The sequence below is a fragment of the Vigna unguiculata genome, chromosome 5 (genome assembly GCF_004118075.2).
Source record: "Vigna unguiculata cultivar IT97K-499-35 chromosome 5, ASM411807v1, whole genome shotgun sequence".
In the NCBI taxonomy this organism is placed as follows: domain Eukaryota; kingdom Viridiplantae; phylum Streptophyta; class Magnoliopsida; order Fabales; family Fabaceae; genus Vigna; species Vigna unguiculata.
In genome coordinates this window covers 6,946,825-6,972,466 of record NC_040283.1, presented here as the reverse complement: position 1 = coordinate 6,972,466, position 25,642 = coordinate 6,946,825, and the positions used below count along the sequence as shown (strand labels likewise).

General features: G+C 34.3%; 2 protein-coding genes across 2 annotated transcripts; both read right to left on the bottom strand.

The window, feature by feature from the left end:
• Positions 1-4,790: 4,790 nt before the first annotated feature.
• Positions 4,791-6,008, bottom strand: LOC114183170. Its single transcript, XM_028070086.1, has one exon. The coding sequence runs from the start codon at positions 6,006-6,008 to the stop codon at positions 4,791-4,793; it is 1,218 nt and encodes a 405-aa protein (XP_027925887.1).
• Positions 6,009-10,213: 4,205 nt separating this feature from the next.
• Positions 10,214-15,093, bottom strand: LOC114186160 (shaggy-related protein kinase epsilon-like). Its single transcript, XM_028074187.1, has 13 exons — positions 14,809-15,093; positions 13,927-14,169; positions 13,671-13,763; positions 13,157-13,216; positions 12,765-13,037; positions 12,548-12,622; positions 12,084-12,140; positions 11,862-12,002; positions 11,464-11,514; positions 11,256-11,351; positions 11,062-11,145; positions 10,797-10,899; positions 10,214-10,718 (listed from the first exon to the last, which is right to left on the bottom strand). Exons 1-13 carry the CDS (start codon positions 14,869-14,871, stop codon positions 10,657-10,659), a joined length of 1,401 nt encoding a protein of 466 aa, XP_027929988.1. The 5' UTR covers positions 14,872-15,093; the 3' UTR covers positions 10,214-10,656.
• Between the last annotated feature and the right edge of the window lie 10,549 nt (positions 15,094-25,642).

The following is a 25,642-nucleotide window of genomic DNA, read 5'->3' as shown; positions in this document are numbered from 1 at the left end:
TCAAGATTCTCACCAACCTACCTTTGGGCCCTATTTATAGCCTTCGACATGGGCCTGTAATTAGGGTTTCTTAATCACGGCCCAATGACCTTCTAATGAAGATTACTGACTCGTTTAACGTTAATTAATATGACTTAGGTTATTTAACCGTGCGACCGATGGCCGCTTGGCTGGGTTAATGACATTCTGTTTTTAACAAGCTAATGATCTGTGTTTTACCGATCAGCCGACAGGTGCGTTAGAAGGTCCATCACTGCTGTTTCACCGATGAACCGATGGGTCCTTGAGGTTAGAAGGTCCATCGTTGCTGTTTTACCGATGGACCGATGGGCCCTTGAGGTTAGAAGGTCCATCGCTGCTGTTTTATCGATGAACCGATGGGCCCTTAAGGTTAGAAGGTCCATCGCTGCTGTTTTAACGATGAACCGATGGGCCCTTGAGGTTAGAAGGTCCATCGCTGCTGTTTTACCGATGGACCGATGGGTCCTTGAGGTTAGGAGGTCCATCGCTGCTGTTTTACCGATGGACCGATGGGCCCTTGTTTACCAGACCGTTTGGCCGACAGATCTTATCGTTGCTTTTCGGAGTTTATAAAATCTGGTTCGATTGGCGGATTTGGCCGATTGACCGATTGGACATATAGTACACAAGCCCCCCCAGCCTCGAGCGATGGAAACGAAGCGAGGAGGTTTATAGGGGCCGTAGTGCTAATTGGCCGCCAGTTCTTCAACGGTTACTTTTGCCTCGTAGATCGTGCCTGGCAGTTATGATTTGAAGCGTCGCGAAGTGTGGACCGTTGATCTGAGTGTGATCGTAGGGTTCTGGCACTGCCACGTGTCACATGGTCCCCCTATAAATAGGTTTGTGTGGTTGTCGTTATTTTCACGTTTTCCTTTCTCTTTCTATCCGAGCCTCCGATCGTGTTCTTCTGTTTGCAGGTAAAAAAATGTCTTCCGGTGCATCGAGTTTAGATGGTTTGTCGGGTGGGGCAATCGGGACGTTTGGGGGCGGCGGGTCGATCTCCGCCTTGTTCAGTTCTTCCGACTCGGGGACTTCGCTCGGGGGAGTGTCGAGCGCAACAGATTCCCCTATTCTTCTAAGTGGCAACTCTGAAGCCGAGCCACCGATCGCGGACGCGGTGGAGCAGGTCGCCGCTTCTGACGAGAGCGGGGACGTCATAGGCATCGACGTCCGCGACGAGGGAGAACAAGACAATTTACCCGAGATACCAGGGTATGACTGGGCCCCTTATGAGCCGCGCACACACGCGACGAGGTTTCAATGGGGCAACGACCTGGGGGATCTAGTCGAGCGGACCAAGATTTTTAGCGACGAAGTGGAGGATGGACTTCTTCGAGTCAAAGTGTGTGCCGACAACGAGAGAGTGTGCCATGGGAAGGGAGAGGTGAGGCTAGATTTCTTCTATGTGTACGCCTGCCTCTTCCATGATTTGGGTCTAACTGTGTTGTTTGCCGATTGGCAGATGACAGTCCTCCGTCAGATCCAATGCGCACCGACTCAGATACACCCGAACGCCTGGGCGTCTATGCAAGCGTTCGACGTTCTATGCCGAGCGGCCGGTCTTACACCAACCATGCCTTTGTTCCTTCATTTCTACAAGACTCATCCGACGGCGTCGAAAGGTTGGGTTTCCTTTCTCGGGGCGAACAAGAGCTTGCTCACCCTCTACCTCGCCTCCTACAAGGGTTTCAAGACCGGCTTTTTTAAGGTCGCGATTCCTGGTAAGGGAAGGAGATTTAATTTCGATGAACAGAATCGTCCGAAGTTTCCGTTGTATTGGACGGCGTTCCCCCCTCCTACTAATGCCTGGGCTGAAGAGCGGTTGACTCCTGCCGAGCGGGCCGACCTGACCGTCCTCAAGACCCTACCCGACAAGATCCCCCCGCGGCCACTGATCCAATGCCTCCGTTCCCCGGATTTGCCGGGGGCGGTTTATGGTTAGTTGTTCTGATCTTCCTGATCGTTACATTTGTTGCAGTTAACTTATTTGCTTTTCTTGTTTTGCAGATATTATGGCCCGGACGACCGTCTCTAACGTCGAGTTTCTGGCTCGTGCCAAGACTCGACGAAGGGAAGAAGATGTCGCTGAGGAGGTGGCGCCTCTCCAGAGTGTTCTTGCCGCCCCTTCAACCGGTCCTACTCCTGCCACCACCGCCCCGACCGGTGCTTCGGGCGTCGTCTCCAGACCCCGCTTCATTGTGAAGCCTCCCGGTTCTGGCGCTGCTGTTGCAGCGGACAAGGGGAAGAAGTCCAAGAGAGATGACTCTCCCATCGGCCGGGCACCCAAGAAAAACAAAAGGGGGGAGACATCAGGATCGCTGGCTGACGCCCTCCTTGGCGGCGACGTCCGACTCGATGAAGAGGTTTCCTTTCAGCTGGGACCTCGGGTGACGGGCATGCTCCAAGATGTGTCCGAAGAAGAGGCTCTTCGAACCGCCGGGGAGCTGACCCTTAGGCTTGCGGCCATATACACCAAGTTTCCCTGCCCCGACCGGAGCAAGGTGGAGGGCTTGGAGAAGGAGCTCGTAGCGGCAAAGGCGGAGCTCAATGAGGTGAAGGCATCGACGTCGGATCTGAAGACTCAGTTCGACAGATTGAACGGCATTAAGGCTGAACATGCTAAATGTGCCGGTCGGCTGAAGGTTGCTGAGGATCGGGCAAAGGCGGAACAAGCGAAGGCAGGTGAAGCTACGGAGGAACTTCGCAAACTCCAGCGACGCTTTGACGATCTGACGCTGGAGCACATGACTGCCGCCGGATCAGCCTCAGATTGGCAGAAAAAAGCCAAGGAGTTGCAGGCCGAGCTGCAAGTGGCCGACGAGCAAGTATTTGCTCAGTATGAGGCGGGCTTCCAAAGTGCTGTTGACCAAGCCGTCTTCTACTACCAATGCTCTCCCGATCGGTTTGACGTCCATTTGGGGGTGGTTGAAGGGAAGTTGGAAAGGGTCTTCGACCGGTTGGACGAGGTCAATGACCCCCCTGCAAGCACTTGATTTTTAACTTTACTTGTATATTTTGATATAACCGATCGAGCCCGATCAACCCTTTGATTGATCGCGTTCGCTCGGTTATTAGGTTATATTTTGACAAACACTTATATGTAAATGTTAAGTGCCTTATTTTGTTCATCTATCTCCTTTCGTTTATTGTTTCTCGCTGACGATCAGTCATACTTTGTTTGTAGTTCTCCGCGTTGGCGATCGGCCATTTTATTTTTCAACTTGTTGTTTCTGTTTGGCTGCGCTTGGTATTGAACTAGCCGAACGATTGACACACGATTTTTAAGTTTCTCGCCTAGTTATCTCGATTATCTGTCTCGGAGGATTGATCTCTGCGCTTTCAATTTTAAGTTTTAGATCGTAGGTGTGGTACCCCGATCGGCTAGGACAGCCTGTGTCACTTATTTACCCGTAGGGTTAGTTAGATCGTTTAGATCGGTGCTGACTGAGCGGGACTTCCTCTTAGAAGTCCGCATCTCGATCGGTCAGGCTTTGCTTGGGTCCCGTAGGGAGCCCCATCGGTCAGCTTGTTAGATGAGGTTGCATGAAACGCTCATTTTATTTATGTTCAACTATAATACATTTTGAGGTGCGATGCGTTCTATGTATTAGGTATTTCTTTGCCGCTCAGGTATTCTAGCCGATAGGCTCCGTTCTGTAGGCTCTCGGTCACACGAAACGGGCCTTCCCAGTTTGGCGCTAGCTTTCCTTGCGTCGACTTTTTGCGTGCTTCATTAGTCTTCCTCCATACCAAATCTCCTCGGATGAAGTTCCTTGGTTTGACCTTCGCATTATACCTTCTAGCCACCATCCTTTTGCATGCTTCGGCTCGCACGGCCGCTCGCTCCCTTCGTTCGGTCGTCCAGTCCAATTCCTCGCGCAAGCGTCCACAGTTGACCTCAAGATCTTGCATGTCCCGCCGAAGAGTTGGCTCCCCTACCTCAACTGGCAGCATAGCGTCTGTACCATACGTCAGGTTGAAAGGAGTTTCCCCCGTCGTCCCGTGTGGCGTGCACCGATAGGCCCAAAGGACTTGTGGCAGCTCGTCAACCCATGCTCCTTTGGCTTCTCCCAACCTTTTCTTCAACTCAGCCACTATAACCTTGTTCATAGCCTCAGCTTGGCCGTTGGTCTGGGAATGCTCGACCGAGCTGGTCACGTGTCGTATCCCCACCTGCTTATAGAAGTCCTTCAGCTTCTTGTCGATAAACTGACGGCCGTTGTCAGTGATGATCGTGTGAGGGAGGCCAAAGCGGCATATGATGTTACGCCAGACGAAGGAGTGAACTTGCCGAGCGGTGATGTTAGCCAAAGCCTCCGCTTCCACCCACTTGGTGAAATAGTCCACCGCCACAAGTATGAATTTCTTCTGCGCTCGGCCAACCGGGAAGGGTCCGACGATGTCCATGCCCCATTGAGCGAACGGCCAAGGGGATGTTAGGGCATGCAGCTCGGTCGGTGCCCTCTTTATATCATTTCCATGAGCTTGACATCCTCCGCACTTGCGTATCACGGTTTCGCAGTCCTGTTCCATGGTCGGCCAAAAATAGCCGGCTCGGAGTATCCTTGCTTTCATCGTCCTCTGACCGGTATGCATTCCACAAATACCATTATGGACCTCGTTCATAACGTACCCAGCTTCGTCTGCTGACAAGCATTTGAGGAGCGGCGCTGTGAAACCTCTCTTGTATAAATCTTCTCCGATGATCACGAACCGGAGTGCTCGTCGTCTCTCCATCGGTCTGATCTCTTCTCCGGCCTCGCACCTCTTTAAGAGTTCTCGCACCTCCTCATCGGGCTTCTGTTCCTCACCGGGCTCTGTGGGGGACGATCTTGTCGAATGTACTTCTTCAAGTGCCCCTGCCGAATGAGCTCTTCTATTTTGTCACGGAGCGTGTGGCACTCTTCGGTGGTGTGCCCGATCATGCGGTGGTATTGGCAGTGTTTACTACCGTCAGCATTGGGCAGAGGGGGCTTCTTCCTGACTGCTGGAAGTGAATCGGCGCTAAAGGCCTCTTGCAGAATCCTGGCCCTAGGAACGACCAGCGGAGTATACGTCGTGAACTTAGGTGGCTTCCTTTCGCTGGGCCGAGCTGGGACTTTGTTCGGCCGAGGTGCGGTCGGCTTCGGGAGTGCGACATCTTCCTTTTCCCTCTTCTTCACCCTGAACTCCTGCATATCCTCCATCTGTATGAACTTGGCCGCCCGCTTCCTCATCTCCTCCATCGTCTTCGACTTCTTGCGGCTTATCTTGTCCGCGAAAACTCCCGGCTGGAGCCCATATGAGAAGTGATGACGAGCGATTTCGTCGCCGAGATCCTTTATCTTGACCGACATCCGATTGTACCGATCGAGATAACTCCTCAGCGATTCCCCATCTTCCTGTCGGATGTTCACCAGATTGTCGACCGTCAGAATGGCCGATTTCAGGGGCGCGAATTGTGTGCTGAACCTTGCCTTCAATGTGGCAAAAGAGTCGATACTGCCGGCCGACAGCTCGAAAAACCACTCTAACGCCTCCCCCGTCAGAGAGGTCGAGAAAACACGGCACCAGATGGGGTCGCTAACTGCGTGGAACATCATTTGATGCATGAAGACTCGTATGTGATTGTCTGGGTTGGTCGTGCCGTCGTACTTGTCAAATGTCGGCATTTTCCACTTCTCCGGCAGCGGCGTCTCCAGAATATACGATGTAAAGGGGGAGGACCCCGACGCGGGGATCGGTTGGCGCGATGGGCGGCCCCCATCGTTTGCTCTCGAGCTCTCCGCCACCGTGTGCGACGGATTTCCCCTTGAAGCCTGCGTCTTTTCGACCCGAGCTGGCTGTGATTGCTCGTGTCCTGTAGGTGGAAGACGACTCTCCACCCGTTCGACATCCCGGTGCTGCTGCACCCGACTCAACCTGTTAGGGTCGGGTACGGTAGGTGTCGACGGGATTCCTTCTTCCTTCCACCTTAGGATGGCGTTCTCCTCCCGCAAAATCTGCATTTGTACTTCATAATTCCTCTACATCTCATCCATCCTCTACTGCATCACCCTTATCATTTCTCTAGTATCCGCTTGATCATCTGCCATTCTTTCTCCGTCTATGTTGCTGTTTCGGTTCCTCGTGGTCACCATATGGGTATATTCTCAAAGAAGACTGCTCGGCCCCACGGTAGGCGCCAAAATGTTTCGGGGTAGGGACCGAAAGCCTACTAAAAGAACCTCTCCAACCTGCGCTATCCTTCTCCACACCAGTAGCTTCAGCGAAATCCACTCCTTAGCTCGATCGGCTGGGATGACGATCGGGGTACCTGTCTAAAGTACTCTGATGCTTAAGTCAGTAAAGGGTCGATCGGTGTATCAATATATCTGCTGTAATAAATGCGAAATCAAGATTCTCACCAACCTACCTTTGGGCCCTATTTATAGCCTTCGACATGGGCCTGTAATTAGGGTTTCTTAATCACGGCCCAATGACCTTCTAATGAAGATTACTGACTCGTTTAACGTTAATTAATCTAACTTAGGTTATTTAATCGTGCGACCGATGGCCGCTTGGCTGGGTTAATGACATTCTGTTTTTTAACAAGCTAATGATCTGCGTTAGAAGGTCCATCGCTGCTGTTTCACCGATGAACCGATGGGTCCTTGAGGTTAGAAGGTCCATCGTTGCTGTTTTACCGATGGACCGATGGGTCCTTGAGGTTAGAAGGTCCATCGCTGCTGTTTTACAGATGGACCGATGGGTCTTTGTTTACCAGACCGTTTGGCTGACAGATCTTATCGTTACTTTTCGGAGTTTATAAAATCTGGTTCGATTGGCGGATTTGGCCGATTGACCGATTGGACATATAGTACAAGAATCATCTTAGAATCATTGTTTAAAATAAAGAATTTATAAGACAAACTTTAATAACTATTTTATTTATACTTTAACTTTTTAAATCTTAAAAATCAATTTCTTTATTATTATTTTTTTATCCAGAATCTTATTTTGCAAATTTTTAATAAAGATAAAATTTTATAATCATGGTTTTTGCCATTTATACTGGATATTTCAATAGTAGAATTTATAATTATAATCATAAATTTTAGATTTATAAGAAATTTTTATTGAAATGTAATTTCAAATTTAAAATTTGATGTTATAAAAACAAAAAGTTATTTATTAGTTTTGAAAAGTTAAAATTCTCTTATTAGAATAAGAATTATAAAATATTAAAAACATTACCACATATTGAAATTATGTTAAGTAAAATGATTTTCATAAATTATTATATGAAAGATGTTTAAATAATTATCTCATTATTTTAAGAAATTATAATAAATTATTTTTTGCATCTCATCTCAGTAAAGTTCTACTTTTTATATTCGAAAAATAAATTATCTTGCAACATTTTTATTAACCTCTTCATTTTCCTTTCTATTAAATATTAAAAATGTTTTATGTTTTAAGACATTAAATATTTTTTTATTTATAAAATAAAAAAAAAACATATATAGAAAAAAATTATCAGAGAATCGTTTACTCTTTCTGATGATGTTTTTGGTCTTATATATTTTATAATTACTAGTTTTGTTCCTTCATCTAAAAAATTTGTAAAATACAATCAAATTTACTACTAATAAAATATCTCTTTTAGTATGCTCCAAAATGTAATTTCACACCTTCATACCATGATGTCTTATGTTCTCATTTTTTCATTACTAAACGGGAGCCTGGGTGAATAAAACATTCTAATATTCAAGTCAATCAAATGTGTCAAATAATCTTAAATATTATAATAATAAAATGTAATTAATTCATCCTGTGTGTTATTCATACCATGTTTATGAGTTTTTGTCTTGATGAACCTCATCTATATGATCAATTACTCTGCTTAACTTTATCTAATTTATGTTGATACTTTAGCCATTATCTTAATTTAATTACATTTTGAATGAATAATGATTTGGCCAATATGATGTCATAATGTCATGCTATACTTAAATCAAGTACATCTCAACCTAGATGTATAATACAACTACTAATTAAAATAAAAATAATTTTTTAACAAAATTCTTTTGACAAAATTTTCACAATGTCCTTGTGACAACATTCAACTAGTTTGATTTAAATATTTAATTGACTTGAAAAGAAAAGAGAAAACACTCAGTTGACTTCAAAAGAAGAATTTGTTAAAATTTTGTTAAAGTATCAACATAAAAATATAAAAAATAAAACCCATTTTACACACTAAATGCAAATAACTAACATAAGGTTGAAGAAAATGGGGCTGAGTTCAGATATTTTTTTCTTTTACTTTTTTTAATTGAAACAACTTAATGAAGCCAAACCAAAAAGAAAAAAGCAAATGAGGTTTGATTATGATTTTATGCATTTAAGAGAAAAAAGGTTTATAAAGGCAACACTATAATTTGATTGAGAAAGTGACATATGCTTCATGATTACGAGTGTGACCATTTTTGGATTTCTTGATTTTGACATGGAATCTATCCAGATCAATCTGTTTTTTCTTATAATTCTTACTATTTTACTACGAAATAATATTTCTTTAAACTCTGGTTTTTGTTTTAAGAAATAGGTTTTTGTTCTTTTATTTTAGTTTTCATCGATAAGTTTAAATAAAATTAAAAAATAATTAATATAAGATTAATATTTATTATTTCGACTTAATTTTCATTTTAATTATTCAATTTCATTTTTTTTATTATTTTTTCTTAATTAAATATAACTTTTGTTAAAATATTTTAATTAGAGAAATTGATAATAACGATTTTCATACAAATTATTTATCAATTCATGAATTTTTTTTTTATTTTTTAAAGTTTTTATGTTAGGCTGTTATAATATCTCGTGATATGTCTTAGAACAATGTTATATACATGGCTAAATTCCAAATTAATAATTAAGTTCTAATTATAATTTATAATATATATATATATAATAATTTATACATTAAATCATTCACTTAAATATTGAAATTATTTAAATTAAAAAATAATTTTATGAGATTTTTAGTCTTAATATAATAGATTTTTAAATATACTTTAAAAAAATAATTACTCCATAATTTTAAGATAATGTTAATTTATGATAAAAGAAGTATAATCTTAAGAGATATATTTTTATTAAAAGTAAATTTTAATTTTCCAAATATTGTGAATTTATACAATTACTAATATTTAATAAATGTCTAAAGCTTTTTATAAATTTTGCTATATTGAATATTAATCTTTAGATGGAGAGCATGTTTCAAGAGATTTATAAGCAAAATATTCAATAAAAATTGACCGCTTTTTAAGAAAGTCAAACACCATTTCTATTCATGAATTTGATCCAATGAACTGGAAATTATTATTTGGGAACAAGGAATTGAAAAACAAACAAATCTTATATACGTGGTTTTTTAATTGAAAACCAAATATTGCTTTAAATCTTACACGTGGCTCATTAATTCAATTGAACACATAATTACAAAAAAATATTAAAAAAAACGATGTAACAAAAAAATTAACTAATTAACAAATGTTTTAACCCTATTATCTTGGTATACATTTTAAAATTTGTCATAAAAAATCATGTACGGAATAATCTGACAGACATTATTATTTATTCAATTTTTATTTATTTTATTTTATTGTTATATTTTAATAACATAGTATCGTCAATTGTTATATGTATTAGGATTTTATTTTTTTATAATTTCGAATGGTATATTTACGCAAGAAAAAAAAAAACCTTATTTTATTGCATTTCAGGTTCAATGTCTTTATTTTGATATTAACTACCATTGGTTTAGAGAATAATGTATTTAAATTTTCATCCCTCTAAACTCTAACTTTTCTAATATTTTTTCTGAGCTAATACTTTCAGTTGTATGATTATATTTAATTTTTGATGAAATAACGAAAGATAGATTTAGATGGAACTATCAAAATTTTAAATAGGGGTAATTTTTTTATTCTCTGTAGTCTAAATTCTCTCATTGCTTTTTTATTTTCTTTATGGTTAGATTCATGTTGTAAGGGTTGAAACAACCCTAACATCAAGAGTAAGCTCATTCTCTATTCCAATGATTGAAGTGAGAACATATATACATGAAGAAATAAACCTTGTTCTAGAATATATTATTAAGAACTTGATGCATATAGACATTTGTCAGAAAAAGAATGGTTAGCAGTTATTAGTAGAAGGAAACATAAGATAGAGAATAAAAGGAAGATTTTTTTTTTATGTTATTACAAAGAATGAAATACACAATAAATAGGAGCCGAAAAAAAAGAAAAAAGATGCCTACTCATCTTATAATTCCACATAGTCCACCTTAAGAAGAAGCAGCCTGAACTATATGAAACATGAGCAAAGAATAGTAAGAACTGATTATCTTATACAGCTGGTGCATACATGAATCAATCATAAACTAGTTAAAAAATGATTGCAACCCTATATCACCAGGCAGATCTACTTCATTCATCAGATTGTCACCAAGAGGTTGCATTGTATATATGGCTTTAAGGTTCCTATAACCTGAATAGTCATATGATTGTGTAGGATGGACAGCAGAGACCTAGACTGTTAGGGAAAGTAGCATTGCTGGTGTGGTTATCTATTCATCCAAAATCCCATTTACAATGCTGAATCATTTGTTCAACTTCTTGCATGATCAGGAATCAGACGCTGACGCAACTCCTCCGTTGTGCCTACTAGTTCTGCATTTTTTTCACTGTAAGTAATGGAAAACACAATATTTAATTTAACTCAACACACTTGCATTATCACTTCCTTACCTTGTGCACTGAAATCAAACAACGGAGGCAGTGGTCGACCATTTGGCAAGCATGCATTTGGGTCTCGCAGATCATCAAAGAAAGGGTGTGCACAAGCCTCCAACTGCAACACAATGAACATACACAACTCAATATCTATCTTCCTAGTTTTAATAATATCAAACTGTGTACAAGGATGGATGAAGTTAAGTATGATGTAGTTGATCTTCATATATACAATTAAGCTGCTAAGGGTAACATTTGTAAAAGCTAGTTAACTTCTTACAGCAGTGCAACGTAGATTTGGTGAATACTGAAGCATCCTCGACACTAGATCCACTGCTTCTGTTGGCATCTTCTTGTGGAAAACCTGATATAAATATACAGAGTGGTCAAATCAGATCTCCAATTGCAAGTATTTCTCAAGTAATTACGAATTGCATAGTCTCCACGGGCACAGAGAAGTAAATAACTGCTAACCTTGTGCCACGGGTGAGCTTTTATCTGAGGAAACTTAAATTCAGTGTAATTTGGATTCATGCACTTTATTTCTTCTCTGGTTGGTGTTCCCAAGATCTGCAGTACACATAACTATACTCAGATTGAAGAACCAAAGCCAATAGGATGCAATGCTCAAGACAAAAACATATGTTCAAGCAAAAAGGATAAAGAACATGAGAAATTTTACCTTAATGATCTCAACCAACTGATCAACCCCACTCTCTCCAGGAAACATTGGCTGCAAAGAAAAACACAATCACAGATAAGCATCACTCTGAGAACATGTCATTTATTCAATACTAGTGCTTGCTGGGATGAAGTTATCTTCTACTAAAAACACATTGGATACAATTGGTATTAAGTTCATTGTATGTTGTTACTTCTTGCAGTATTTGAGTACCAAAGAAGAAAACAAGAGAACCTTTTGAGACAAACAAGTATCCATCAAAATACAATATAGCAGTATGAATTGCAAATATCACCAAAAGAATTCTCACACAGGGAACTTCGTGGAAATGTAATTTTTACAAAAATTGAAATTTTCTCTACGTATGAGATGGAGAGAGGATTAATATAAATTCTCACATGTCCTAGAAGAAGCTCAGCCATAACACAACCAGCAGACCAAATATCAATAGCAGTTGTGTATTCTGTTGCACCAAATATAAGCTCTGGAGCTCTGTAATACCGCGAGCATATGTATGATATGTTGGGTTCACCAGGCACCTAAAGCACGATAATATCACAAGCTCAGGCACAAACTATTGTATGACTTCATATTGTTAAGGAAAAACAAAAGAAACATACCAACATCTTTGCACTACCAAAATCACATATCTTTAACTGATGACTCTGGGGATTAACCTGTGAAATGCAATCACGTGTCAGTTTAATACACTATGGTATTATAAAGAAGAGATCCAAGAAGTAAACAGAGTCAAAATGATCATTATCGAAAAAGCATAATCTATAATGAGTAGATCAACTCAGCCCTTCCACATTATCAACGAGAACAACAAATTAAACAGCATGAGGCACAGTTTACTCAGAACCTAGCTTTTCTTCCAACCAAAAACATACAGGATATCGATATTTTAAAAACGTCTGCCCCCAGGAAAAATTTAAATGAAGTTTAGCATCCAAATTTTTGATCAATTGATTCAATTAGTGATATTAAACATGATACTTCTAATGATTTTTTCTTGTGCTTTCAAGAAATATATAAAATACATTTAACAAACAAGAAATTTTAAAGAAAAAAAAGTTCTTACCAATAGATTCTGGGGTTTGATGTCCCTATGACAGACTCCAATCACGTGATGCAAATAATTTAAACCCCGACATATCTACAAGAGTTTTAGCATAATCATTCAATAAAAGCACAAAAGTTATAAGCTCAAAGCAAATAACTAATTACTACAAACACAACCAAGGAAATTCATAACCAAAATTTAATGAAAAAAGGTCAATTAATAAATTCACAATTACCTGGTACAAATACAGTTGCACATAAATGATAGGCATATGTTGGTGCATTCTGATATAGTGCTTGGAAACTCTGTAGACCGTTTCAGGCACATACTCCAAAACTAGGTTAAGGTACAACTCATCTTTCTCTGCCGCTGAGTAGAAACAGTGCTTTAGTCTGAGAACATTGATATGGTCAAGTATACGCATAACCTGTAGTTCCCTATTCTTATATCTCTTGTCTTGCAATACTTTTTTTATAGCAACTGCTTCACCAGTTTCAATGCACTTGGCCTACAGTATATTCAAGGCAAAGTGGATAAGCAAAAATGTAACTTGACAAATACAGAGAACACTGAAGCAATGGTTCAACCATTACAAGTGAAGAAATACTGCAAATCAAATATAAATACCTGATAAACAACACCAAAAGAACCTGTGCCAACTATGCGTTCTGCCATGTATGAGATTGTCTGAACCAGGCAAAAATAAAGTTAATCAATGCAAAAGTATTTTCATAGCAAGTCATTAACACAAGTAGTTATACATTTGTGACAGCAAAGTAAAAAGAATATTCTACCTAAACCAAATATGCTGTAGTTACAATACTTTGTCCCATAGTAAATAGAAAGCACTGATAAGGTAAGTTACAAACATAGTAGGAAAGTTTTTTCACAATACCAACTAGTGAAATTTTACAATAAACAATCTAATTTTCAATACCCAAGCAACAAAAAATAAATCAAAACTACAGAAGTGATATTCTTTCACCGTATACTCTTTTTAATAATATATAACAGGTAGGGTAATACTAATACATAAATAATAAATTTAAGAAAAGGGATTATAAGAATCTAACTCAATCAAATAAGATTTACAAATAGGGTAGTAAAAGATCAAGTAAGGAGGAACTCATGGAAACAATACCCGCTTTGGTTGTCCATCTCGACCACCGATAACAGTTGTAATTATTTGGCCTGTTTCTGTTCCATTACCATTTACAATAGTAGCTTCCATATCCTGCACAAGCAAATTTTTTATCAAACTCAACGATTGCATTTAAAAGAAACAACTTTGCAAAGGATACAAAATATTCATAAATGATTTTACCTTTCGGGAACTATAATAGTAATGACCAAATATCAAAAGTAAGAAAACAAGAAAAATGAATCACATAAAGTACCTTTTCATTGTTATTTTTTCCTTTGTCGTCTCCAATTTTCATTTCATTTAATTCCTTTGGAAGTTGATCATAACCCGACTTCTCAGATCTGGTTGTAGCAATATTGGAATTAACACTTTCGGCCGATGCATCTCCATACTGCTCGTTATCATTTCCACATTTCTCAATAGAATCTGTTTCCTCATTGACCATTTCTTCTGTTCCTTGATCAAACTTAGGTCTTTTTGTGGTACAATCACCTCCCTGAAAAGAAATGGTTGGCATTTTTTACCAGGCATTAAAAATGGAAGAACAAATTGAACTCCAAGGTAAACAACATTTTCCCAACTTGCCACGTAGTTAGACTTATCATAGTTCTCGCAAAAATCAAATTGATTTTACCATGACAATGTCCAACAAACCAACACAAAACTAATACAAACATGTAAAACTAACACAATGGTTGTGCCTTCATTAGCTTTGACAATTGATCGAATCCAAAACACAAATATATAAATAAAACAACAGCAATGAACACACAAATGGTCAGATCATAAACCATCTTAAATCAAATAAAGCTATATCACAAAACCGATATATGAAAAACAAAAAACAAAAGAAGTATCAAAACCACAATTACCTAGGCAAAAAGGAAACACTCACATCTGGGTGCTAAATCAAATTCATAACCATATTATGAAAAAATAAAGAAAAAAAATGTTACCCACAACAAGTATAATCCAGATAATCCAAATCAATGAACATGTTGATTTCTTGTTTCTGGATCAAAATTAGTTTTTCAATTTTGCAAACAACAACCTAATGGAAAAGGACCTTCCTCCATAAAAAACAAAAATTAAAGCTTTTGATGGGGAAGAAAAAACCAAAGGATGTTAAGCTTACAGAATCTGATGAAACGGAAGTCCTCCCAGAAGCAATGCTTTTCAACCTTCGCATCATATTCATAATAATAGATTCTTCCAACCCCAACAACGCAACTCAATCAACAACCTAAGCACCCTCAAATCCCACCAATTTTTGTTTTTTTTTGTCAAAAAAATGAAGAAGCAAAGAGAAAGAGAGAGAAGTTTCTCTCTCTTCTCCTACAACAGCTTTCTGCAAATACAAAATGATGAAGAAGATGAAAGCGAAAATGGAGCCAAACAACACAGATCTTATGAACCCACTTTCTCAAATTTGGGTGCCAGGTGGAATTTTCAGTTTTTTTTTAACAATTAGTTATTCAAATTCTCAAATTTCTATGGTCAAACTTCCATCAATTCCAATCATTCCAGCTTCAAAGTCTGTACCTCAGTCAAACGTAAAATTTGGACCATCCATCAATCGTTGATGCAGATTGGACCGTTTCGATCTTCTCGTTTTGACACAAAAGTTGGTATTGGTTGTTGCAGTTACCAAAAAACCCTTGATTTTTGGTGAAATAATAGAAAAGGATTCTTCAAACAGGTATGAGGTATAAACGGAATATTTGGAGGAATTATCGTGTTTCTACTGTGAATCATGCGCCATTTTAGGACAATACAGGACAAAGTTTGAAAAGCAAAACAATTTTAGTTGACAATTCTGTTTATTAATTTTAGTTTGAATTTGATTTTTTTTAACATTATTGTATGTAAGCATCTAATAGGAATGTTAAATTACATAATTTTTATGGATTTTTTCCATCTAAATTATATGCCATTTTGCTATGTAAAACCAACAATGGTATTTTTCTAATTAATGAACAAATAACATAACTCCTAAAATGTTTTCTTATATTTCCTTGTCTAACACGTAAGTAAAATTAAATGTTTTCTATATGCAAATTAACTTTTTCTAAAGGAGGTGTACATTGTCATTTTATTAATATAAAATAAGATTAATTATATATAACAAATTGTTTTACATGTTTTTGTGCCTCATTTTATTATTTAAAGAACAGTAATAGAGGATAATAATCTGGCACTCACAAGCAACACTTGTTTAATTTAAAAACATGTAAAAAATCATTATAATTATTCATTAGGTTCTAAATATATTGAGATATCACTATTTTTACTTTACAAAACAAATATCATAAAAAAAGGTTAATTTCCTTTTGTAGTTTTAAAAAAAATAACAAAATAATAATTTGTTTTAACAGATGGGAAGTGGTTTCAATTCATGAAAAATGAAAAAAAAAAGAGGTATTATCTTGTTAATAAGAACTGGATAAAAATATAGTTAAAAGGAAGTATTTTGCTAAAAATTATCCATATATAAATTGCATCCAAGATTAACTATGACTTAATGAATATTAATATTTCAAAAAACAATCTCATTACAACTTTTTTAAAAAAAAAAACACTTCAGATTTTAATCACTTGAAAAAAAAAATGCCTTTGAAAATGTTTACGTTAATACGCTCCACAATTGAAGATTTGTAATAACATTATTGAAGAATCCCAATATGACACAAAAATATTAAAGGTAATAAAGCATTTTTTTAATAGTCTCCATACTTTTCATCCATTATTTTTTAATTTAACTTATTTAGATGTCTCACATTTTTTATGGTAAGAGAAAGAAAAAGCAAAGTATTTTTTATGTCTATAAGAAAGAATAATACAAAAATAGTTACGCTAGTCAATGTCTTTTAATATAGAAATTCAAGCGATGAAAGAATTGATCAAAGATTCAACGATTTACTAACCTCCATCATGACTTTCTTTTTTTAGTAATTTTTTCCAACATTGATTTTTTGATTTATTTAATTCATACGTTTTCCTATTGGGGGAACTTAGTTTTCAAAGTTATGCTCTGAGTTTCTCCATAGAATATACAATAGATATGCTTGAGAAATAATGAAAAATTAAATAGTAGAGAAACATAAGTTAATGTAATTTTGAAGTAGTTGTTGTATTCTCGTATTGCTAGAGTTAACTTCTATCCTTTTTCATTCGTTGATAAAAGTGACTTTAATTGAAAAGATATATTATCATATTTAATGTATTATTTAAAAAAAATCAATACACTATGTTTATATATTGGTTTGAAACTTTGTTTCATATATACCAATCATTAAAAAGAGATAACACTTGATCTACTTACAAAAAGGTCTTTTAGAGTTTTGTTTTGTTAAATTTACATAAAATGACTATATTCAAATCGTAGTTAGATGTCATCATTAGACATATAAAATTATTTATCTTTCAACCAAATTGACATTTCTAGAAATAATAAAAAAGTATATTCTGAAATAAATGTTTCAAAAAGTATTTTCAAATCTAGAAATATTTTCCAGAACACTTGTTTTAGAATTCTTTTTAATATTCTGAAATCACTATTCTAGAAATACTTTTGGATTTGGAATATAAAAAAGTTCTAGAATAAATATTCTGAAAAATAATTTCACATCTGAAAATAGTTTGAAACACACATTTCGAAATTTTATTTTTATATTTTCTAAATTAAATATTTCAAAAAATATTTTTAGATTTAAAAATACATTTAAAAACACCTAATTCAGAATATAAAAATATTTTATTAAAATAAGTATTTTTGAATATATTTCTAAATTCAAAATACATTCCGAATTGGGTGTTCTAAAATCTACAAAACACACACTGAGCCTCTTACAGCACCATATTTTTCTTCCCCAAAATTCCTTCTCCTCCACCATTTATAGTACTTTTTTTAATTTTTTTGCATGTTATATCTAACTTGATGAAGTTTTCAACAACACAAAAAATGGAAGAAGGTGCAAGACGAAGAGGGGATGTGAAAACAGAGGGAGGGAGGTGCGGCCCAAGAGTAAATGGGAAGGAAAATTAGGTTTAGAGTTTTTACTGTTGACCCCAGGCTAAAATAGACATTTTGAAATTAGAGGGTCATGGGTCATAAATAATGGGCTATTGGGTCATGGGTCATGAATAGGATGGGTTGGGCTACCTATATGAAAATTATATGTTCTGGGCTACCAAGGTTCCGCTATTTCTTTTTCTTTCTTCGGTCTGTTCCTTTTATTTAAAAATGTCATCTTTTCTAAAAAAAAGTTAATTATCTTATCTTGTCACTGTAAAAAAAACTGTATAATCGACCAAATAAGTTATCTTTCAAATAACTTTTAACAGAGTTAACAAATTCAAATTGAATAACTTTTGACTTGTGTGTTTTATAATGAATAAAATCAACGATGAAGTGAAAAAAAGAGTTTAAATTAAACTAGTTTTCAAAGTTAAAAGAGAAAGAAATATTTTTTTTATCGATAAATATTAGTTGTTATTTTTTTTTTTGTTAGGAAGGAGTTGAATTTATAATCTCTTTTATCTTTCCTTTCAAATTTACTAAACCAATCTTATTTCTTCAAATTATTAACAAATGATCGAACTTACGATATTTTAATCATTTTTCTTCGATCCGACCACTTTATGACTTCAAAAAAGAAATGAGGGTTAACTTGCATATTAGTCCTACTAGTCTACTTGTTATATCTACAAGTTGATCCAAATAGTGAGAAAGAAAGGCATCTTGGAAAAACATTCCCATGATGAGAAGAAAAAAGTTTAAAGGCAAGATAGCAACTTGTGTAAGCAATAATAGTGTAGTGTAGTGGTTTGTATGTTGTTTTTGGAGTGTTGTGGAGACTATAGTGACAATTGTGTTATTTGTCCCTATAGAATAGAGGGGTCCTAGCATTTGACCTACCACAAGAAACCCATGTGCCTAATCTACCTCCTCAGGGTACACATATATACAAACCAAAACCAACCTCATCAATTCTACCCTCTGCTTCTCCTCTATTCAAAACAACACACACAATTTCATCAACTTAATTCCAATTCAACCATTCACTGTCTCTGTTTTACATCAACTTTTACGCTCATTACTTACTTCTCCTACATGGAAACTAACATCACAAACTATTCTAAATTGTGTCTTTATTTTATTCATATGCAGCAAGCATGCATGCTGCATAAACAACCCAATTGAGGCAATGCAATGCAAATTTGCTTTTTCTTTTGAATATTTGAGTTTGGATCACGTAATAAAATTGTTATACTTAGTTAATGCATGAACTTTGAACTTGTATATATTTATAAACCTCGTCTGAATTGCAACATCATGACATACATCAGACACAAGTTTATGACATGAATCTTTGGGTTAATGCAGGTATAGATGAAGATATGAGATGTTTGCTGAACAAAATAAAACTGTTTGATCTAAAATGTTTTAACAAACAGAGAAACAAAGCATGCCAAGTTTTGCAAACCGATTTTCTTACCACAGTTTCGTAACTACTGTTTCAGTTTACACCAATTTGTATGAACATATGCACGTCATAAATTAATTGTATTACGTAAAAGTGAGTGGTGTGTTGTTAGAAATGATGGCCATTGTGTTGGGAACATTAATGAGAAGAGTTTGAGTGTTAAGGATATCCAATGTGTAGGGTGTAGATAGGACATGATGAGAGTGAGACAGACATCAAAAGGTGCATGCAACTTGCCAGAGATAGAGACACCATTTGTCAAACATGTTTCAGTGGCGTTGTGCTCTCGACTAGGTTTGAAACACTGAACTAGTAGTAGTAGTAGTAGACCAAACTAAAAGAATTACAATATATAAATTAAATGCTAATATTATTCTTTAAAAATGTATAATAGTACAAAAGATATATAAGAATTTTCTTCACATTTAAGAAATTAATCATGATTTTTGTCAAAATTAAAGCAAAATTGCACAAAACTTCTGCACTCAAATATTCCAAGTTCTGTTGTTGGGATCCCAAATGGTCTAGTAAAATAGAACCATCTTTAAGTTTTTATCACAAGTGTTTATTTGTTTGAATGTGATTTATTTGTCTGAATACTCTAATGAATATTTGTAACAAATTAAGAATCCATTTAGTGTCTAACAATTATCACGCTAAAGAGTCTAATAGACCACATGCAATGTTCATCTACATTGTGTCCTAAAAAGTTTGTAACGATCAAATGTTTTCTAGATAAATAGGCTTTCCCACCAACGACTATAATATCTAAAATTAAATATGCTTTATAATTTAATGGTCTAAAAGATAGTTCAATAATATCTAAAATTAAAGATGCCTTATAATTCAATGATCTAAAAGATGGCTTTTTTTTTGTATTTGGAGGTCGATTTTAACTTCAATTTGTAAAAAAGGGTCCGTCTAATTTTATTTTATGTTTTGCGAAACAGAATCAAGTCGTCAGGATGGAGGATGACATTAAAGGTGAAGTCGTCCTCCATCCAACCGGTTTTATATTTTTTTTTTTCAAAAACTAAAGTCGTTAAGGACGAGACCAATTTTTGTTCATGTGAATAGTGAAATTGTCTTCATAGATGACGACTTCACTTTTAGGTTTTTTTTTTTAACAATAAGTGGTAAAAACAATTAAATTAGAATAAAAATAAACATTAATATAGTTTAACATTATTACGTAATTTTTATTATGTCATTTTTATTATCTAATATATTTTATTAAATTAATTTATTGTACCAATAAAAAGTAATTACCAAAAAATAAATATAATCTCTACTGTTACCAAAATTTTGTAAGAAAAATATATAAAAATTACAAGGTTAAAAAAATTGAAAAGTGAACAATTTGAAAAAATAAAATAAAACTGCAACAACGTTAAAAAGAAAAACTAAATGAAATCATTATATGAGACGACGATTCACTCTTAGATGTGCAGAAATCATAGTTTGCCTTACGACATTGCTTTTTCAAAAAAAAAGAATAAGAAATCGGTTGAGGGGAGGACGACTTCACCTTTAATGTCGTTCCTCCCCATGACGACTTAACTTAATTTAAAAAAAAAATTCAACGGACTCTATATTACAAATTCATGATCAAAATGATCCAAAAATACAAAAAATCCTCTAAAAGATAATTGAATAAGGAAATAAGTGAGTTTATCCAAATCTATTAGTGTCATATATTCAAATATGTTTGAGTTGTTTATTGAGCAAATGAGAAGTAAGACCAATCAGAAAGAATCAGTATAATCAATGTTTAACAAATACATAGTGTGTGTTTGGATCTCTATGTGTAATTTCTCACACATCTCCTTACACTCAGAATATCAGGTGTGAGAATTAGTGATTCATCTTTGATGAATATTTTCGGTACCAAAACCTTTCTATAGATATATAAAAATATTTGAAGAGTCAAATATATATAAAATATATGTTTTAAATTATATACTAATTTATACATATAAAAAAAATTGATCCCTACATGAAGATCCGTCCTAGATAAAAATTGAGAGGGACCTGACAGCAGGAGGTGGCATATGATAGGCCAAAATTTTAATTAAGATGAATTTTTATGATTCTAATGTGATATTAAAATGAATTTGATACCATCGAAAAAAAACTTGAACCAATTTGTTTGAATTGAATATGTGAGAAACAGTGATAATATGAAGGTGTAAGGAAGCAACAAAGATAATAGCTAAGCCACGTGAATGTGTAGTTTTTAGGATTCCTAAATGCACAACAACATCACCGTCTTCAAAACCCATTTACGCCATTCTTCTCCATACGGAATGAAAGTCAATACATGAATCCGTAGGCCCAGATTCCACATGTTAACTCATTTTTCCAAAAACAAACTATTTTAAAACAAGATACTTATTTTAATATATTAATTTTGAAAATACATGGTTGTCCGAATAATATCAAAATATTTTACTAGTAAGTAATACTAACACATAAACGATAAAAAATATAATAATAAAAATATCTTTTAGTGTCAATTGACATTCACAACCTTTAACTAATTAGTGTTATAAGACATTCAGATGTTCAATCAATATGATATTTTTATTCAAGCATTGTTTTTTAATGCTTAAGCATGACGCAAGGGTGATGTACACGTGTTTTTGATGTGAGAGTTTGAGACACATGGTCTAGGCGCTTAAGTTGTGACTAGATGTTGAAGTATTTTTTTTTTTTTTAATTTGTTAGATATTTTCTAAAATTATGATAGTCACTGGAGCGTGTTGATATAATTTGGAAGCAATGAAGTCAAGGAGAATCATGAAAGGATGTTGCTTTCAAGTTGTCTTTTGGTTAAGTATTAAGTAATGAGTGTGTTGCTCTAACTAAATGTGTGCCCTTATTTATAGTGACGAGGTTATTTAAATGAGAAGATTTTTTCAAACCACAACATGTTAATACGTTGTAATCACCTTTTAATAAGAAAAATGTTGTAACATGATTATTTATGTTGTTTATAGATATTGCGATGTATGTTTTCAATGGTTTGATAAAATAAAAGGTAAGAGTTAATTATACATGTTCTTAATATAGTTAACATCGATATGCATGACATGATATATGACATAGTATAAGAAAAGATCATATTATCGACAAAATTTTACACATAAAAAAATATTTGTGTGTAAAATAATATTTTTTTTTGAAAATTTTACTAATAGATTTTTGTATATTAATTATTGATAGAAATATCTATTATTAGTGGATCTGTTGGTGAAATTTGTTAATAAATTAAAAATGTTATTAGTAATGAAAAGACTCATTAATAATTGATTCGTTGATAACATCTGTCGATAATTTATAATATTTATTACCGACAAAAGATAAATACTACCGTATAATAGGTTTCAAAGTTCTCGCTTTGGACTTTTATCATGTCATGGTAAAATTTGTTAGTAAGTATGTCAATAATTGAATTTTTTAAAAATTTGTTGCTAAATTCGTTGTTAGTGGATTTTTTTTTTAAATTTATTGTAAATTTATCAGTAATTGAATTTTTTGAAAGTTCATCGATCGATAATTGTAGTTTTTTAAATTCAAAAGTTGTGAGTAAAAGAATGTCAATTTTTAGGTCAAACAAATAATTTAATTGGAAGAATGTAAGAAGAGAAAAAAAAAAGGAAGAAACAAAAAGAGAAGATGGAGGAAGAGGAGGTAGCGATAGCAATAGTGGTGGGAGTAACTATGTAGGCGACAACATTAGCCGTAGAGGCGGCGACGACAAATAACGATGGAGGAGGACAAGGAGAAGGAAGAGTCGGCAACAATGATTACCAGGGCATGACGACAACTATGACAGTGGAGGAGAGGAGGGAAACGAGGAAGAAGAAGAAAAAAAAAAGAAAAAGATGTGGAAGAAAAAGACCAATCACGATTTTTATCGATAGATTTCAACGATGGTCAAAATTCAATAATAAATATCAATAGGTTTTTCTATTTGTTATTAAAATTTATCGATGAATTTTTTATTGTTGACAAGTCATTGAAAATTTTAATTTACCGATGATTTTGTTTATTATCGATAAATTTTGCCTATCATTATTCTGCATTTTTGTAGTTACATGCTTCTACTAGAGATATCCTTAGTGGGTAGTGGATCCTAGATGTATAACTTATGTATGTATCTTTATATACACTATAAGAAAATCCCTAATTGAATTATGTGACTAAATACGAGTCTTTAATTTCATACATCACATGAAAATGTTTCATTAACAACCTATTATAGCAACAAAAAAGTTGTTAGTCACTATAATGATCAATTTAGATATTAATTTATAAAATAAAAAATTATTGGTTACTAAAATTGTCACTATTATAAATAAAAAATTATTATTAATTGCTAAATTGGTTACTAATTAATTAGAAAATAATTTAGAAACAAATGTTTTTGTTAACTAAATTCTAAAAACTAATTTAAAAACTGAATTATAATTTTATATTTATAATAATAATTATTTTAATAAGTAATAATTTTTATTTTATAAATTAATATTTAAATCAGTTATTATACTGACTAACGATTTTTATCTGAGATTTTTCTTACGATGTAAATAATTGATGTATATAATTATATACGTAATATAATGGTGCTGCAATATAATATAATATTATGTTTTAATTTCATTAACCCAATCTTATATGACGCACTTAATATTACAAACTCTTGTACTATAATGATAATGCTTTCAAAAAAGTAATTAAAATTATTATATTAGGTGCATATTTTATATTTTATATTTGAAAGACTTTTACATTCTCATAATATTAGTAAATACTTCATGTTTTAATTATATATATATATATATATATATTACTTTATACGAAATATGATAATAATAATAATAATGATAATAATAATAATAATAATTGATGAGACATTACAGTCAGAATCGCGAATAATAAATATTTTGTTAATGAATGAATAATTTCGTATAATAAAGTGTATTATGATTTCTGTTAAAAAAAATCTATTAACAGTTTTAAATAATTTAAATAAATAAAAATTCTAAGTCAGTTCAATCATTGCAACTACGTATGGATCATTTATATATTAACAGATAAGATGTACAATTATCACATATATTTTGATTTATCTTATTATCCACAGCAATTTTATCAATCTCTATTGTAAGAACACTAAAAGACCTCAAATTTTTAATCAAGAATTTAATCAAAGCAATAATTAATCGAATCAGTTATTTACATCAAAAGTAAAAATTGGTAAAAAGATTGTGTTGAATTGATGAACAGGAATGTTAGGATAGGAATTAAATAATTTATGAGTGAGATAGGTAGAATATTGAAGGGAGGAGAATAAATAAATTGGTAAAGGTTTGAAGATGTAGTTGTAGGACAATCCCATCAAGGTCACTTCATGCCACACTTTTGACATATTTCTGAAACAAATTTGAAGATAGGGCGTGGGTTTCAATAACCCCTCAGATGTAGTTGTCCAATTCCATCTAATACCTCCAAACCCTCCCATCGTTGTCTTAATATATAATAATAACAATAATATTACTTCAACCATCCGATGGAACCCACAACACAACAACGTTCGAGATCCATTTTCACAAACCAGTAACTTCTGTACTACATTACATGGTAACAAAAAAATGAAAAAAAACAGGACCATAAGATAATGTCCTAGACTACAACACCCACCAAACACCCATTCCCTCTTTCGGATAGCCTTTCATTTTCTTGACTTTATTACCTTCATCGTCATCAACAACTCGAGTAGTGTTGGGATTTGAGAGATGGATTCGATCCTGTGATCCTCACTCACGTGTACTTTTTTCTTCTTCTTTTTTTAATTTTGTGTATGTGTGTGTGCATGCATGAGACTCATCGCCAAACATGCATACAAGAATTATTAGCTTCTTGAAAGAAAATATGTGCATTGCTGGGGCCGGTGTTCATTGGGTTGTTTATGGTTTTGTGTAGTGAATTCAAAAGTGGGACCTTCACTTTCGATAAATCAGGAAAACAAAAATGGCTTGCTACTCATTTCGACCTTTACCATTCACACTCACTCCTTCCTTATTATACGTATGTATTAATCAATTATAATATGAGTGATATGATTGAAGTCTCGCATCGACTAGAAATAAAATAATTTTATAATATATAAATAAGGTACAAATTTTACCTTATAAACCGATTTTGTGGGATTGGCTTAGTCTTTAAATTCACTGCTAATATGGTATCAAAGTAATTATTTAAAAAGTCTATCCTAACGAGATTTATTCTATTCACTCATGTCAGACTGCTAACGGATAATCCATTTCTAGTGAATAATATGACAATTTTATACTTTATAAGTGAAGTACAAACTTCATTTACAAGTTAATTTTGTGTCATACTTAATAAATGAGATATAAATCTCGTTTACAAACTAATTTTGTGAAATTGAAGTTTATTGTTAACCCAATTCGTTTC